This window comes from Schistocerca gregaria, chromosome 8, assembly GCF_023897955.1.
Source record: "Schistocerca gregaria isolate iqSchGreg1 chromosome 8, iqSchGreg1.2, whole genome shotgun sequence".
Classification (NCBI taxonomy): Eukaryota; Metazoa; Arthropoda; class Insecta; order Orthoptera; family Acrididae; genus Schistocerca; species Schistocerca gregaria.
In genome coordinates, this window is record NC_064927.1 from 93,915,850 (window position 1) to 93,934,148 (window position 18,299).

The window sequence follows — 18,299 nt, forward strand, 5'->3', positions numbered from 1 at the left end:
AGCCGGCAATGCCTCCATCACGGATATGGTTGCGGCTTGCGCCATCTGCCAGAGCAAGCAGGCTGCACCACATCTCTGATCCTTCCCATGGTCAGATACTACTGCATCACAGTAGACTACACCTGGTGGACCATTTATGGGTCATATCTGGCACAGACCCTATGATCCACTGCAGGTTTTCCTCATGTCTCCTGTATGTCGCACATCTCATCCCGTCAAATCATTCATACCCTGGTAAAATTTATTTCAGCAGTAGGGCACTCAGAGACCTTGGTAACTTACAATGTGCAACTATTCACTTCAGCCGAATACTTCCCTTTATGCCAAGTATACCATACAATTAATATACAGGGTGATGATTAATGTAACCGACAAACTGCCGGGACTGATTCCTGACTGTGAAAGGAGGAAAAAGTCCCACGAACATGTGTGTGGAAATATACGTGTGTCGAATGATAACCAATCGTCCTGGCACACAGTACAGAGCTGCAACGCAACCACGTCACAAAACAAAGTGGTCTCCACGGGATTGCAGGTTGTCATGTAGTAGAAGACACATAATCGTACTCTGGCTCACACTATGTTGGTGGGCTACTTGCCTGGAGCTTGTACTAGGGTTCGTCTCAATATCCTATAGAACCTGAACCTCCAAATCTGTTGTACACACGGCCCCCGCCTTCTTGCATGTTCGTCTGTCTGAAAAGACCCATGATCACTCAAACTCCCAAAAAGGGCTTGAAATGTTGTGTGATGTTGTTGGCGTATGTGGGAGTGCTTGTTTGTGTACAACTGTGCTGCCTCTCGACCATTTCGATCTGCTTGGTCGTACACAAACGCTACCTCAGCTTGTTCCCGACACGAATGCCGAACCATTCTGCTGCTTATAGTATTCTGAGCCATTCACACAGCCTGCAACACACAAGGAACATACAGCTCGCGGTCAAAGGAACTATCATTCGTCAGAGCCATCTGCTGTGGCAATGATGGGTTTTCAGACATTTGTTCATAGGACCTTTTTCCTTCATTTCCAGTCAGGAACTCGTCCCTGCAGTTTGTCCATTTTATTAATGTCATTCTGCATACAGAACCCCTCCATCTAGTTTCTAACAGCCTTCCAGTACGATTTGTCAGCACATTTAAGACTCTAAAGCATACAGGCCGACCTCGTCTATTGGCTGACAGACCCCGCCGAAGCGGGTCGAAATGCGTAGTAGGCAAACATCTATCCAGAGCATCACACAGGAATTCCAAACTGCATCAGGATCCACTGCAAGTGCTATGACAGTTAGACGGGAGGTGAGGAAACTTGGAGTTCATGGTCGAGCGGCTGCTCATAAGCCACACATCACGACGGTACATGCCAAACGACGCATCGCTTGGTGAAAGGAGCAAAACATTGGACGACCCAACAGTGGAAAAACACTGTGCGGAGTGACGAATCACGGTACACTATGTGGCGATTCGATAGCAGGGTGTGGGTATGACGAATGCCCGGTGAACGTCATCTGCCAACATGAGTAGTGCCAACAGTAAAATTCGGAAGCGGTGGTGGTAGTGTTTTTCATGGAGGGGGCTTGGACCCCTTGTTTTGCCTGGCACTGACACAGCACAGACCTACATTGATGTTTTAAGCACGTTCTTGCTTCCAACTGTTGAAGAGCAATTCGGGGATGGCGATTGCATCTTTCAACACTATCGAGCAACTGTCCATAACATTCCTGGCGCGCACAGAGTCCTGACCTGAATCCTACAGAACATATTTTGGATATTTTTGAACGCCGACTTCGTGGCAGGCCTCACCGACCGACATCGATACGTTGTAAGTAGGCTGTTTAGGCTTTTATATTGGTAACGGCACGTAGCGCTCTGTATGAAAAGCACTGGCTGTGCTGTGTGCAGTCTGTGGCTAGTTTGCAATGTTGTCTGCCATTGTAGTGTTGGGCAGCTGGATGTGAACAGCGCGTAGCGTTGCGCAGTTGGAGGTGAGCTGCCAGCAGAGGTGGATGTGGGGAAGAGAGAGGGCGGAATCTTGAGAGCGGACAATCTGGACGTGTGTCCGTCAGAGACAATAAATTTGTAAGATTGGATATCATGGACATATATATTATGACTTCTGAACACTATTAAGGTAAATACATTGATTGTTCTCTATCAAAATCTTTCATTTGCTAACTATGCCTATCAGTAGTTAATGCCTTCAGCAGTTTGAATCTTTTATTTAGCTGGCAGTAGTGGCGCTCGCTGTATTGCAGTAGTTCGAGTAACGAAGATTTTTGTGAGGTAAGTGATTTGTGAAACGTATAGGTTAATTTAGTCAGGGCCATTCTCTTGTAGGGATTACTGAAAGTCAGATTGCGTTGCGCTAAAAAATGTGTGTCAGTTTAAGGACAGTCATGTATAATTTTTTTAAGGGGACGTTTCAGCCTCTCCTCAGTGCAGCACTACGTGAAGAATGGGCTGTCAATCCCCAAGAAACCTTCCAGCATTTGAATGAAAGTATGCCTGCGAGTATGGAAGCTGTCATCAACGCTAAGGGTGGGTCAACACCACACTGAATTCCAGCATTACCGATGGAGGGCGCCACGAACTTCTAAGTCATTTTCAGCCGGGTGACCGGATACTTTTGATCACACTGTGTAAGTTTCGCCCTTTCGGTTCGTATCGGGACTTGCCAGGCAACCGCTTTTCGCCGAAAAGTAGATTGGCTGGTTTATGACTGGGCGGTGGTAGCAGTGGCGCCAGAAGTGGCAGCTGGCAGCAGCCTTCTAAGGTGTCCCGCCGCCGGATGCTGCTTAGACCTGCACTCGGCCACCCACCGGCGGCACTCCAGTGTGGACGCCTGCCAGCCACAGCGCCCTGGGTCGCCGCGACGCCGCTGCCAAATCTGTCTTTGTTGTTGTGGATGTCGCGAAACCTGGCTCAAATCACTGTAGATTGTTCCAATGGAACTGTAAGTCCGTGTCTAGATAAAAGAGCTTAAAGCTTTTGTGGAGCTTTAGCTCTGTCCATTGCTGGAAGAACTGACAGCTTAGTTGAACTTTGTTCAAAGACAGTCTCAAAGAGACCTAGCATTTTTATTTTGTGTTATTAACATGTTTATGATCTGGCCTTCAGCCGGTGAATTTCACTTGTCAATTTTATATTATCATTCGTCCGAGCAGACGAATAGTGTGTCTTGGTTTTGTTAGTAAACTTTGTGAAGACTCCTCGGCTATGTTTGTGTTGCGTAAGTTGAATTCTTCATTTTTCGATCAAAACATTTAGTCAGCGTTCAGGATAACGATGGAACAGTGGTACTTCCCTTGCGAACTTAAGTTTTGGTAGGTGATGCACGTTTACGTACACTCCCACTATCACGATGAGAGCACTCTAGCTCCACGGTGGCAGGAAACAGAAGCTGTGTGCCAATTAACCCTTTAACCTCGTTATCTCGTACTGTACAGCTGGTTGCCCGCTTCGCAGGAGCAGCAGGCATTGTTCGTGGAATATCTGGTTGTTTTCAGCGTGTTAGACCATCATTAGCGTGCAGATGCCCGTTGGGCATTAACATGAATGAATAACATTTTCAGCGAAGTCTCTAAAACAATATTCATCAGTCGGCAGAATCCGCAGTTCGTGGTCCAATGGCTAGCGTTGCTGCCTCTGGTTCACGAGACCCGAGTTCGATTCCTGGGGGCGTCGGGGATTTTCTCTGCCCGGAGACTGGGTGTTTCTGTTGACATCATTTGATCATCATCATCATCATCATTCGTGACAGTGGCTAGATTCGATTGTGTAAAAAGTTGCACTACGTAAAAATTGGGACTTGGTATGGGTGATGATGAGTGTGCAGTTGAGCGCCCCACAAACCAATCATCGTCATCACCACCACTCAGCAGACTGAACATCTTGTCTGAAAATCATTAGCATCAAAACCTTCATGAACCTCAGGCGAAAAAGTTGCACCTGCGACATTTTTCTCACGTAAGGTTCAAATGGCTCTGAGCACTATGGGACTTAACATCTGAGCTCATCAGTCCCCTAGAGCTTAGAACTGCTTAAACCTAACTAACTTAAAGACATCACACACATCCATCCCCGGGGCAGGATTCGAACCTGCGACTGTAGCAGTCGCACGGTTCCGCACTGAAGCGCCTAGAACCGCTCGGCCACTGCTGCCGGCCGTCACGTAGGGAAGTATTTCTTTTATCTTCTCTAAAGATTCTAAGATTTTGTACACGTAGATTTTTTTACATCCTATATGTCAATGTTTTATGTGTGGGTGCTATTCTTGGATCCATCGTTGCGAAGTCTAGTGACTGTGCAGTGACAGCTTTTCTAGTCGAGAAGATGTGAATGCCTGGGGCGGCCAACATCTCATCATGACGTCTCTTGCCCCCTGTCGTATCAACGTAATAGCTTTTACAAATAATCTGATACGGTACAAGATGTTTTTGGAATGTTTTAGAATGTCCTCTCCTGTTCTACGATGCAATTTGGAATTGATAGATATCGGACTGACCCGCACTCCCGCAAAGTCGTCTTAACTAATGAGTTGTGCGATGTAGTCAAGACAGAGCGACATATCATCGAAAAATTGTTTCTAGTTACAGAACGAAACTACTTAAATACTGATTGACTGTGCGAGCCAACAATTATAGCAATATAAACGGGTCAACAAACAAAGCAACGAATACAGAATATGATATCACAGGAAAACAAAATAATACCTAAATCCATTGATATGGTGACGAAACGAGAAGAAGATGTAAACTTCATAACAGAATACCTAAATTCTGATCAATCTTTCCGGTAGGCACCAACACAAAAACTTATAAACAACATCATGTATGGGAAATATTAACCGGAAAATAAAAAGGTAAGTCAATATTCATAACGCTTACCACTGAATTTCCTGTAAGGTTAGTGTACACTTTGACTGTCAATAAAGCAAAATGCCAAACATTCGAGTGTTGTGGAGAGTATGTAAAAGAATCGTTTTCTGGCATGGATAATTGCATGTATTCTGTTTACGTATTGAACAATCACGAAACTTATTCGTCTTTGCACTAGAAAGCGAAACGCCAGATACACATTTCTTTCAAACGAGGAAAGTAAGTGGGAAAACTACCACTTTTAAGCTAGTGATTTTATAATATGGTATTTACTGTTTTCTGGAAATCGTTTTAAATGATTTATTATGTCGATTTATGCAGTACTCTTACATAAAACGGAAATGAAATTCAAGTAATTTGATAGACCGCTAAAACGACCTATTCGACTGATGTGATGCCTGTGACGTCACTGGCTATCTTCTACTGTAGTAGTGCTAATCCATATTGATGCCTTGTTTAGGAATTCATGTTTACTAACTTAATCAACAATATGTTGCCCTAGAAGCTAACATTAACTTGCCTCCGAGATATGTTCTCCCACTGTTACACAGAAATGTGGTGTCATTCATCGAAATTAAGCTCGCTGTGAACATTGTCGTTTTACACAACAACACGTCAGTTGTTCAGTTGGTCAATTGTTAGAGCGGTAGACAGTCGAATTTTACGAGTTGGAGTCCACAGATCGCTGGTCCGAATCTAACCCGAAAGAACATTCTAACTTATTTCTAAGACGACTCGACAGTCCTCTCATAGTGCTAACCAAATCACAATCACAAAACTTCATCATACCGATCAAAAACAGAAAGTTATTGTATTTTCCTGGCTGTTTACATGCGCTTACATTTGCAGCCGCTGTTCCCATACTTTACGTTCAAAAAGATATTTTCTAGTTAATGTGACCACACACTTTTTACTTTATAAGTAACAATGTTTTTATCTTCGTATTGTCTAGCTAGGATCCTTACTGTTTAAATTTTTGCAGATTCAACATCTTACAAAAAATGAAGTAAGTCTGCTTCAGACGCCAACCTTAGTTTACACTCCCAAACATCTCGGCCCTTACGTTTGAAATGACTCTGAGCACTATGGGACTTAACATCTGTGGTCATCGGTCCCCTAGAACTTAGAACTAGTTAAACCTAACTAACCTAAGGATATCTATCACACACATCCATGCCCGAGTCAGGATTTGAACCTGAGACCGTAGCGGTCACGCGGTTCTAGACTGAGGCGCCTAGAACCGCACGGCCACTCCGGCCGGCAGCCCTTACGTTTGCGTCACCTGCATGTTAGACACGCTTTATATCTCTCCGTATGACCTCATAGACCTACTAGCTTCACTAGTAGCAATGCTTTCCAGAAAATTGAATGGTTTCTTCGCAAAGAAAATGCGTTTATCTTCTGTTGTCCATTTCTCAGACTAAGACTAATGTGGAGCTATGTATAATACATCCCACAATCGAAAGAACTGCTACAATCAGTTAGTGCCGCTATTTTCGTATTTCGCGCAAAACCTTTAAAAACATATGACCCTCTTTGGACTCTAATGTGTGACCTGTTTCTCTGCAGTCGGATGCGTTATCCGTTGCGCCACCAAACGCCTGCTAGGTTCTCTGCTGCGTGTGTTCTACCAGTGAAATCAGCGCTAAGGTTTGCTAGAATAATTTTATTGTGCTTTGGGTCGTACCTCATATTTGATAGTCTACAATCTAGTTTTATATACGGTCCCATTTGGAAAGTTCTACAAGTCCTTAGTTCTGACCGAGTTAAATGATGAAGAATGTCCGTTGTTGTACATATCACCGGTCTAAATGGGTAGAGCATAAACGCATAAACTTTCGCATGTCTTCCGCTGTCAGTGTTCACTAAATTCCTTTCTATTGTTACTTAAAAGTTGTAACTGCGTTTTCCATCACTAAATAGTTGAACTGTTTTCAGAAAAAGTTTGCAAAAAGCTCGTAACTTCGGCCAGCGCTCCTATAACAGACGTATAGCTTTGACTTACTCCTAGCCTGTGACATCAGCCGAGCATGAGCCAATAGCATGGCGTTTTCGATAACGTGACCAGATCCTGATATTTAATGATTTTTAAGCTTTAAATACATAAAAATAACATATTTTGTGAGAACATTGACAGTAAATGCTATTTAAATGTTATAATCAATCACATTAAAAACAATACATAAACATTTTTAACATAGGAAAATAACCTAGTGTTTGATTACATTCTTTATTTGTGACTCGAGATATAGACTTATTGATATCAGGGATAAAACAGTTACTATATTATTAGAAACGATGCCGTCACAGTAGGCAGGATATATCCTTATGCATGGATCCAGTATTAAGGGCGACTTTGATAAATGGGGAAGAAGTGCAGGAAATGATTCCAGAGAGCAGAAATGGCAAAAAAAGTCATACAAACATACGGCTAGAAATGCATGGTGTCTATACTACGAAGTATTACTAAGTCACGGTGCTTATAAAGTGCAATGACGTGAAGTAAGGATATTCCATCAGACAAGCTGTTCCAACTGACCTCGATGGGCCTCTAAGCACGCACGGACAATACGCAGCAGCTTCGAATGCGTTACCCTGCAACTGAGAGAAGTCACAGATTGCACGAATGCAGTGTATCAGTGCCTGCATATCTGGAGCGGGCTCTCCAAACGCAACTTGTTTCATGTGCCCCAGCGGTTGGGTTGTTTTGGGGGAAGAGACCAAACTGCGAGGTCACCGGTCTCATCGGTTTAGGGAAGGACGTGGAAGGAAGTCGGCCATGCCCTTTGAAAGGAACCATCCCGGCATTTTCCTGGAGCGATTTAGAGAAATCACGGAAAACCTAAATCATTGTTGTCGTCCCGAATGCGAGTACAGTGTGTTAACCATTGCGTCACCTCGCTCGGTTTTAAGGGTTGGTATCTAGCGACCAGGTGGTACATGCAACTGGATCACCTCGTCCGATCCATCATACAGGATAGGTGTTGTGAGATGCCTCCGCAGAGAGATGTGGAAGTTAGCTGTAGCACACAGAAACCACATTATGCCAATTACCGAGGAAAACACGTCTTCCAGCAGGGGCTGCTGGGTCACCTGTACGAAGAGCAGATATGCCTCGCACGTGACGCGTAGTGAAAGGACAGCTGGCCCCACGAGGTGGTTCCCGATAATCCCCACTCACACACTGGCGCTAAACCGATGGCGACGGTTCGCTACCACCGCACCGAGACGATGCTCTGTAGCGTACATGTGAAAGTGATGAAGGTCGAAACCTCTGCTGCAAAAATCTTTTATCTGAACCTGCAAGGGGGTGTGCTCACCCGGGTAGCCACGCGGTCTAACGCGCTGCTGCCCTTGTGGGAAGGCGTGCCAATCTCCAGCATGAGGTCCCGTGTGCCGGCCAGACTGTGGGTGGTTTTTAAGGAGGTTTTCCATCTGCCTTAGCGAATGCGGACTGTTTCCCTTTATTCCGCCTCAGTTATACTGTGTCGGTGATTGAAGTGCAAACAGTGTGTCCACGTGCGCGTACACCATAATTAGAAATTCTTACAATCCATATGTGGCATACAGCAAACCAGTGCTTAACAGTATTAGTTAAAAACTGTCTTCGTTGCAATTTTAGTTTTTTTTTATTTTTCAACTACGCGTTTCTCCTTATTTAGGCATCTTCAGGTTATCTTAATTGGGTATTTCTTAGAAGGATCCTTTAGATCCTACGAAATACCAAATTAAGATAACCTGAAAATGCCTAAATAAGGAGAAACGTGTAGTTGAAAAATAAAAAAATTGCACCATAATTACTGTAACACGCAAGGATTTGTGGTTACACTCGCCTGGTATGAGACGTTCCCGGGCGGGTCCACTGAGGGCCGAACCGCACAGTAACCCAGGGTTCAGTGTGGGGCGGCGGTGGGGTGGGTGGACTGCTGTGCCCTCTTGTAGTGCTGTGTACCACTGAGGGAAACGGCGGGACGAACCCTCTAGGTCCTCGGTTCAACACACAATACACAGACGGTGTGCGTTCGCGTTTCCTGTCGTATGTCCACATGACCTTTGTTGCTCCTTACCCTCGGGAGACCATTCCCCGCGTGGTCACTTACCGTGGGGTAGAGCTCCCACATGGAGAAGACGACGTCGGTGATGGTGCGGTAGAGCTGCTGGTGCAGGAGGGCGAGCGGCAGCAGCGGGCAGAAGATGAAGAGGAAGCCGGCGCAGATGCTGCCGTACCAGAGCGCCACGAAGCAGAGGCCGCGGCAGAGGCGGGCCGCCGCCTGCCCAGCCGCCCACACTCCCTGCATGCCGGGCCGCGCCGCAGCGCCTCAGCCTCAGGGTGAGCGCGTCTCCTGCGGGACAGCACAGAGCATTACCGCCTTCCCAGACACTGCGCTCGACAGCCTCAGCACCACCACCAACACCCCTCTTTTCTTTTGTTTTACCAGAGCACTCATATTGCAGGCGTAATTATGAGCTTAACGCTTCAGCTTCAAGTGTTCGAGAGATCATCAGAGGCTATAACGACTAAGAAGCTAGTTACAATCTTGAACGAGCTCAGCGAGTAATCCACATCTGAGCAGGTACACAGTGCACCGTGTAGGCTCATCGCATCCTGTGTGTCTGGCCTCACATTTACAATACAGAACATTGTGAGCATCTGCCTAATACTGTGTCGCTCCTTCGTTCCTGGAATACTGTACAGTAGCGATTCAGCATGTCTTGGATTCCACAAATCTTCATCAGGTTTTTGGAATGTGTACTAGACGTCTATCCAGAGGTTTCGTGGTTCCTTCAAATTATGGGCCAGTGGTTTCTAGACAAATATCTGTGGCCCATCGGTTTCGGATCAGGATCACTTGCTCCCCTAGACACTACAGTGCTCCTCAGCTACTATAACGACACCCTTGTCTTGTGACACAGCCAGTTTTTATGACGTAAAATACTATCACTGTTGGGTAAGACATCAATCATAAAAGAGTGCTGGTAGTCGCAATAATGTTCACATAGTCGACACCCGTTTCTCTACCGATTTCTGTTGGAAAAATGCGGAATTTGTTGTAAGACAGATGGAACATTCTCGCTTCAGGCCCTATAGCTTCACCAAGTTCCGACAGGTCGCGGCGCTATACGTAACCTTTAAAATGGCAGAGTCCTGTCATTGACTTTCTTTTGGCATAAAACCAGAGCATCACTGATATTCAGAGACACTCGCAGAAATGTCTACGGAGACCTGGCAGAGAACAAAAGCACAGTGAGTCGTTGGGCGAGGCGTCTGTCATAATCGCAACAAGATCGCGCAAACTGTACAATCTCCCGCTTGCCAGCCGGCCGCACAAAGCCGACTCCTGCAAAGTATTCGTCGCCACACAAATGTAAACAAACTTCTCCGTGACAGCGCATTACACAAGTCAGCACCTCCTAGTGGAGATCACAAAACTTCACTGAACTGTTCTTCCTCGTCCACCCTTCAGTCTGGATCTCGCGCCTTCCAACTACCACTGTTTGACCCAACGAAGGACGCACTCCGCTGGAAGCAGTACACGGATGATGTGGTGGTTATCGATGCAGGACGACATTGGCTCTGTTGTCGACCAGTAGAGTGCTACTGTGCAGGCAAACAGGCCCTCCCAGCTAGGCCATCGCACTGAACGGAATGTGCTGGATTGCCGACATGTGCCCACGCAGGGCACGTCTCCTGTACAGCTCCATGTTCGACAACGAGTGCTGGACAGTGTGCTCCGAACGCCTACGTCTACGCCTACGCCTACGCATCCGCCTCCGCCTCCGCCTACGCCTGCTCTGTTGTCACATCTCAAACAGATGGGCGCCTTTCTCTGCTTTACGGAGCGAGCGACCCTCCATCCAACGATCACGTTCCGTGATGCGCTGCTGACACCTGCGACTCTGCAGTGTACTCGTGGTTTCATCATCCTTCAACCACATTCCGTAAACGCTGACGACAGTACTACACGAAGAACCGATCACCTTCACCTTTTCCGAGGTGCTCGTTTCCAGTCGGTGTTTGATAACATTCTACCCTCTGTCTAAGTCGTTTGTCAGTGGATTTCCCCATTTGAGGCTCGTATCGTCGCTAGGTCGACTCCCCATTCGCCTCTTCCACTTACATAGTTTCCTTACTGCACCACATAACCGCTACCTCACCTGCAGATGGGCAGTGTTCGTAATGTTCTAATTCACCAGCGTGTATTCACAAGCTGCCTGCTTGATCGAGAAACACCACCGCCTCTTGCAGTGTTCGTCGCCTGCTATCAGCGGATCTTGATGTGTACCACAGTTCCACAGTCCGAGCGATCAATTGGCGTCCTTGAAGCCATCGCTGGTGGCGTAGCCCTGCAGTCGCACAAGTCTTTGCGTCCTGTGGGTTGTGGAGAACAGAGCTAAAATTATCGAGTGCCGGATTTCTACCCTTTGTTGTTGATGAGCGTTCAGTTCACAATTGGTTCACTGCCGCGTCGCCTGCCCGCCCGGTGTAACAATGGCAGCAACACCTGCCGTCGTCGTTTCACTGGCCGCAAACAATGGCAGCAACACCTGCCGTCGTCATTTCACTGGCCGCAGGAGATTTTTCCCGGGTTCAGGTGCATAGTGGCACGTGAAAAGCCCAGGCTCTACACCACTTTGGACGTGGAGTGTACGATACGGCAGAGATAAATTAAGATGTGGTCAAGTGTCTTTCCTATCTCTCTCTAATGACCAGAGCGAAGTGTAGTCAGGTGCCAGTAATGTGAAGCACCTAAAAACCAACCTCCGATAGGTCATACAAAGAATACGAACAACCATCAGCTGTATAAGGAAATGAAGACAATGAAAGTTTGTGCCGGACCGGAACTCCAACCTCAATTTCCCATTTCAACAAAAAGCAGTCCCCTTAACCTCTTCGGTTATCCGTGTAGTATGGCAGGACGTCGATTGTTTCAGAATACATTTAGTGAAGGATAACTGCGATCAGTTTAATTATGGTTCACAGAGCTTTGTAGAAATAAAAGCAACTGTACGATAAACAAGTGTAGCGTCTCCAGGCGTTGTCAGCAAAATAGTGTATTTTCGTGAAGTTACAGTAGATTTCATACGTTATTTGACTATCTTCTTTCTGTAACGAAATTTTCAAGGACAAGTGACAGGCTTGAAAAGCCGAAGTCAAACCTCGATAAATATTGAAGCGAATGACGTTATTCACAATCAGTTGCGTGACAATCTTCCATAGCAGCTGTTAGGTTATCCGTCTTGATCTGACAGCGACCAAATTAAAAAGAATTACACCAGACGCGTTTCGCTTTTATTTATAAAGCATCTTCCGTGGTTACTGGTGTATCTTTACATATTCTGCTCCTTCCCTTTTTGCTAGAAGCGGTAGGTGTTGGAAGGTTTCGTTTCACATTTGTGCTTGGTAGTTTTTCGCACACTGCGGAATTTCCTGCGGACACGCTTGTTTTCAGGTAAGTGCGTTTCACTGCTGCTAGGAATGTTATCCCAAAGTCGGCCGCTCCAAATACCTCCACTGTTTTGGGTCTTGTGTCTGTTATAAACTTGCAACGGACACTTGAAACACTCAAAATCCACTTTACTGCGGATTAGAAACAAGATGGCGTTCAGAAAAAAGCTTGTTTTGTTGTGTTTGAAGTGTTCATTGCACGTTTGTAGCAGTGTTTATAACAGTGATGACTAAGATCCAGAATCATGACAGTGCAGGTATGTGGAGCGGCCGACTGCAGGCTAACATTCCTAGCAGCAGTAAAACGCACTTACCTCAAAACGAGCGTGTGCGCCGGAAATTCTGCACAATGCCAAAAACTACCAGGCGCAAAGGTGAAACGAAACGTTTCGACACCAACCGCTGCTAGCAAGGAGGGAAGCAGAATATGTAAAGATACACCAGTAGCCACGGAAGATGCTTTACAAATAAAAGCAAAACGTGTCTGGTGTAATTCTTTTTAATTTGATTACTGTCAGCTCAAGACGGATAACCTATAGTAACAGAGTAATACAGTAAGTTACAATGTGCCGGACCATACGAGTAATGTACAATTATATCATAGATTTACTTCACACTTATATCATAGATTTACTTCACACTTTGTACACCTTTAGTAGGCTATTAAAACAACACATTGTGGAACTAGTAACGTGCGCTACTCTGGAAATTCCGTTAAAATCTCAAGAGAAGTTTTACGCGTCTATAACAGGTATGTGCGTTATGTATTTGTGCGTTGGTCCCGGATGTTGGAGATTATCATAGTTAAGTGATTGGCGTTCAATCTTCGTAAGATGTTGTTTGGTTTGTAAGGCGCTCAACTGCGCGGTTATCAGCGCGTGTACAAATTCGCAACCTTTGCCCACCCCAATCTCGCCAATTTCATGAATGATGGTGAAATGATGAGGGCAACACAAACACCCAGTCATCTCGACGCAGGTGAAAATCTCTGACCCCGCCGGGAATGTAGCCCGGGACCCCGTGCTTGGGAAGCGAGAAAGTGACCCCGAGACTACGAGCTGCGGAAAAGCTTCGCAAGTGAAAGGTGTATGAGGCGATTGTTCAGGTCCTACTCAGACTTAAATAATTAATCTTTTTATCATCACTGGTCATGTTATTTAATTTGTATGATATCCGAGAGGTAACATAATGAAGAAACACGCATTTTTGCAGTAAGTATTTGCATCAAGTTTAAACTTATGTTTTTCATATCTGTATGACAAACACCATCCTGCAACGTGTGATGTCGAGAGCACATCCGACGAGTAATTATACACACACACATATGTGTGTGTGTGTGTGTTTGTGTGTGCTGTAGCGCAGGCAGCAAGGAACACATACAAATGCATATAAAAATAAGAGTATAACGAAGATAAATAAGGAAGTTATGTATAATACGTCTCAAGAGCCGTTGCACAACATCTCAAAACAGAGAAATCAGTCTCCTTCCAAAATGTATTCAATGCAAATTTTGCATGTTGTTGACAGGGGCAGCAAAAGGAACCTTTTAGCGGAATTTGAAATAAATATTCTCACCTAAATTCAAAAGATTTGTTGCATAATCAACATGTATTAAAAAAAACATTACTCTGATTACGAATCATCTCTTATAAAATGTTAAAATCAGCCCATTCCTTTTATACATTAGATCAACTATATTATACAGGGTGATTTTTTCTCCTGTGTACAAACGATCGATGAGAGGATACGGAACAAAAAAGGTCTTATGTACTTATGTCCGGAAATGCATAGTTTTCATGCAAGAGTCCATTTATTCAATCATACATTGTTACAGAGACTGCAGTCTAATAAGCGCCGTACCGTGCAACCACAGTTACAGTATGTGTCGAAAATGGTCTCCGTGTCCCTCAACGCACGCATGTGTCACACGTCCACATCGGCCAGGCTGCATCCGAATAGTGTCAGAGGTAGCATGAATATGCTGGTCCAGTGTCTCCACATCTGGAATGGGCTCTGCATACACGATACTTTTGAGAGGGCCCGATAACCAGAAATCACACTGTTGAGATCCGGTGAACGAGCAGGCCATACAGCTGGACCCCCATCATTCGATCCATCGACCAGCGAAGACACGACTGGGATGCGTCCGGACGTTAACGGCGAAGTGGGCTGGAGCGCCATCATGTAACAGCCACATAGCCCGTCGAATCATCAGTGGCACTTCTTCCAGCAGGGGAGGTAAAGACATCCGGAAGAAACGCCGATACTTCGGCCTTTTAGGCGACGCGGAAGGAAGATTGGTCACAAAATAGGATCGCCAATTATCCCGGCCCACACATTTAGGCTGATGATCCGCTTTCACCATACCATACTGCATACTATCCAGCAGATGACTGTTACGAAAGTTGAAGATACCATTCCGTGTAAAGGTGGTCTCATTTGTGAATAGGATGGATGACACAAATCCCGGAGTCGTGGATGCCTGGTGAAGAAACCAGTGACCAAACTGCTCCCAATGTGGAAAGTCCGTTGCTAGTAGGCCTACACACGCTTTAACTGATAAGAGTAGCAACAACTGTCATGGAGAACGACAATATTCCACACGGTCGCCTGGCTTACGCCCTACTGGCTGCGAACTACCTACTACAGACACGGCGGTCGCCTTCCACAGTGTTTATCACATTTTCCTCCAAGTCTGCTGACCGAAGATTTCGGGTACGTCCTTGTTCCTGAAACGATCCTGTCTCAGACAAACGGCGAAACGCTGTTGCAAACATTGGTTGTTGTCGGCGTGGATACGCCTCCTGATACAACCTTGCTGCCCGCTGCCCGTTGCCATTTACCTTTCCGCTAGTAAACACCACGCCGGCAAGCTCTCGATTCGAATGCGGAACCGTTGTGTACAACGCTGTATCACATCCACTACAAGGTGACCCAGCGAGCGAAGTGAATCGGACGCAACATCACCAACCGCTGTTGCAGGAGAGGGCTCTAGGGCATGACTTACGAGGCTCAGTACCGCCCTCTAGCGGGAAACCACGCTTACTGCAACTGTGGCTGCATGGTACAGCGCGAATTAAGACGGCAGTCTCTATAACAAAGTATGACTGAATAAGTGGTCTAGCATGGAAACTATGCATTTCCGTACGTACGTTCATCAGACTGTTTTTGTTCTGCATCCTATACAGTACTTATGTTTACGATAAATACAGGGTGAATCACCTAAAGCTTGCACCGCGTGTAATGCGGACATGGAAACTGCTATTATTGTGCGGTTTTCACAGAACGAATTGTTAGTCAGGGGCTCGCATTGTTAGCCAATCCACAGAATGTAATAATGCTTAGAAAGAGTATTTTTTGTACAAACACACACTTTTTTAAATGGAACAATGCCTATTGACATTAACAACCTAAAAGTAGTATAATTTTGTGTTTGTTGCAGGATTCTAGAACGAGTTGTTTATAAGATTCCATATTTTGAAAAGTACCCCCTTTTTATCCTCCCGACCCCTTCATAGAATATTTGCCTTCGTACTGTAATGGAGTTGTTCAACACGCCTCCTTCATGGCGAAGCACAGTAGGTTACGATACTACACAGGAGAATGTAATGACACTCGCGACACACTTAATATAACGCTTATTGTTGCTCGTTATCGCTTAAAAGACAAAATTGTAATTACTATGTGAAACGTTTAACAAGAGTAGCAAACTGTATTGGACTCTTTGCATGCAAAGATCGATGTATACACACATCTCTGTACCGCGAATAATGTATCCGCAGCACTTGTTGATTTTCGTGTATAACAAGCAGAAGTCTTGCCGCGCCGTGGTTCGGCTGTGGCTGTTATCACGGCGTCATTGGCTGGACACACTGATCCAGTGCTGTTCAGTTAAAATGGAATGAAATAGGCGCAAGCATGGGAGCTGTACTGAACATTGGTTTCTGTAAATGTTTTCTTCGAATTATGCAAAGTGTATGAGTACTGTGAAGTGAATAAATCAACAAAAATTAAAGTGAAGTCCCATTTCCTCCTTCGTTATTACATTTCACCGTATGTAACATCTTGTAGGAAGCGAGATCATCGAACAAGTCAACCGGCCAATGAACAATCCTGCATCAGTCAGATATAAAGGTAAGTAATGTATATTATTTTCAAAAACAGCCACTTCCTCATTTTGTATTATCACGCAAATGGTCACAATGTTATTAAACGCCTGTCTCTGCTATGTTAGTTGGTATTCGTATTATTGATGCCAACGCAGCGAGGAGGGCTGTTAAATTATCGACCCCCACATTAAGTATTTAACAAAAATAAATCATTTTTATGCGAAGAAATAAGGAGAGTTTATACCCATATCTTATAAAATCCACCCAATAGCATATTAGAAAAAAGGATATTTTCCACTGTTAGTGTAATCTTAAAACGTAGTAGCAAACTAGTGGATATATAGAAATTTGCCTATAAGTCTTAAACATTAAGTGTCGCTATATGTGAAACACACAGCTATGTTAGAAAATATAAAACAAATTATATTTGATGAATTATTAACAATTTCGTGTGGCTCAATGGTCTGGACGCCATTCCGGTGACTTGCATGTGGCTAACCAACCGGAGAAAGGGGACCTGCACTTTAACGTGGAACACGAGTCACGTGTTGCTCGTGGCGACATTATCGATATTCTTATATCGTGTGGACATATAAGGTAAGAATGTGGGTCTCGCGGGAGGAGTGCACGAGATAGTCCCTGCAGTCGTGCTATCCTCTGTTCACACTATCCTCTGTGCCCTCGGTGGCTGCATGGGTAGAGCGTCTGCCATGTAAGCAGGAGATCCCGGGTTCAAGTCCAGGTCAGGGCACACATTTTCATCTGTCCCCGTTGATATATATCAACGCCCGTCAGCAGCTGAAGGTATTAATATATAATTCTAACTATCGATATTCGGTTGTGCGTTTGCGACGCTGAAACCATCTTCAACCAAGTATGTATATGGATGAGAACGCAAGTAAGAAAGGTTCGGCGTCGGTTCTGAGTTTGAGACATTGTTATTATAATCTCTTCCACAATAATATACGGTTTCTCTTTCTTTGTTATGTTAAGACATGTACTGCAGCATGTCTTCGAACGTACATTCAATTTGGTATATTTAATAAAAAATACTGACAATTTCTGCTTTTGTTATTGGAGTGGATCGTTTCCAAGTGACCTTTCATTTTCATCGGCTTCATTGTATAATTACTGAAAGTACTTACATAATAAGCCCATGCGAATAGTTTCATTAGCAAACAATGGCACAAAATAATAATTCAAATATTACTGTGAATAATTAATTGTCTTGGTCGCAAAGCTTACTGGTTTCGACTACGCAGCACCTTCAAATTATCTCATAAAAATAATACGAGTCAAAACTCACGAAACTACCGGTTTCATAAGTCTCCCGTAAATATAGTCTGCCTGTCTTCTTAGCAATGGTAGGCAACACTATGCGTCTTCAGATTAGATTTTTAATATGTTGTTGTTGTTGTTGTTGTGGCCTTCAGTCCTGAGACTGGTTTGATGCAGCTCTCCATGCTACACTATCCTGTGCAAGCTTCTTCATTTCCCAGTACCTACTGCAACCTACATCCTTCTGAATCTGCTTAGTGTATTCATCTCTTTTACCCTCCACGCTGCCCTCCAATACTAAATTGGTGATCCCTTGCTGCCTCAGAACATGTTCTACCAACCGATCCCTTCTTCTAGTCAAGTTGTGCCACAAACTTCTCTTCTCCCCAATTCTATTCTATACTTCCTCATTAGTTATGTGATCTACCCATCTAATCTTCAGCATTCTTCTGTAGCACCACATTTCGAAACCTTCTATTCTCTTCTTGTCCAAGTTATTTATTGTCGATGTTTCACATCCATACATGGCTACACTCCATACAAATACTTTCAGAAACGACTTCCTGACGCTTAAATCTATACTCGATGTTA

At 44.7% G+C, this 18,299-nt stretch overlaps 1 protein-coding gene across 4 annotated transcripts in view; it reads right to left on the minus strand.

Moving 5' to 3' along the window:
- The window catches only part of LOC126284341 (lysocardiolipin acyltransferase 1-like), a 297,024-nt gene that overhangs the window by 123,649 nt on the left and 155,076 nt on the right, over window positions 1–18,299 (minus strand). For all 4 annotated transcript variants that reach the window (XM_049983194.1, XM_049983196.1, XM_049983193.1 and 1 more), the window contains exon 2: window positions 8,975–9,217. In XM_049983194.1, coding sequence (XP_049839151.1) covers window positions 8,975–9,172 — 198 coding nt within the window. In that variant the 5' untranslated portion in view covers window positions 9,173–9,217. The remainder of the gene's footprint in view (window positions 1–8,974; window positions 9,218–18,299) is intronic.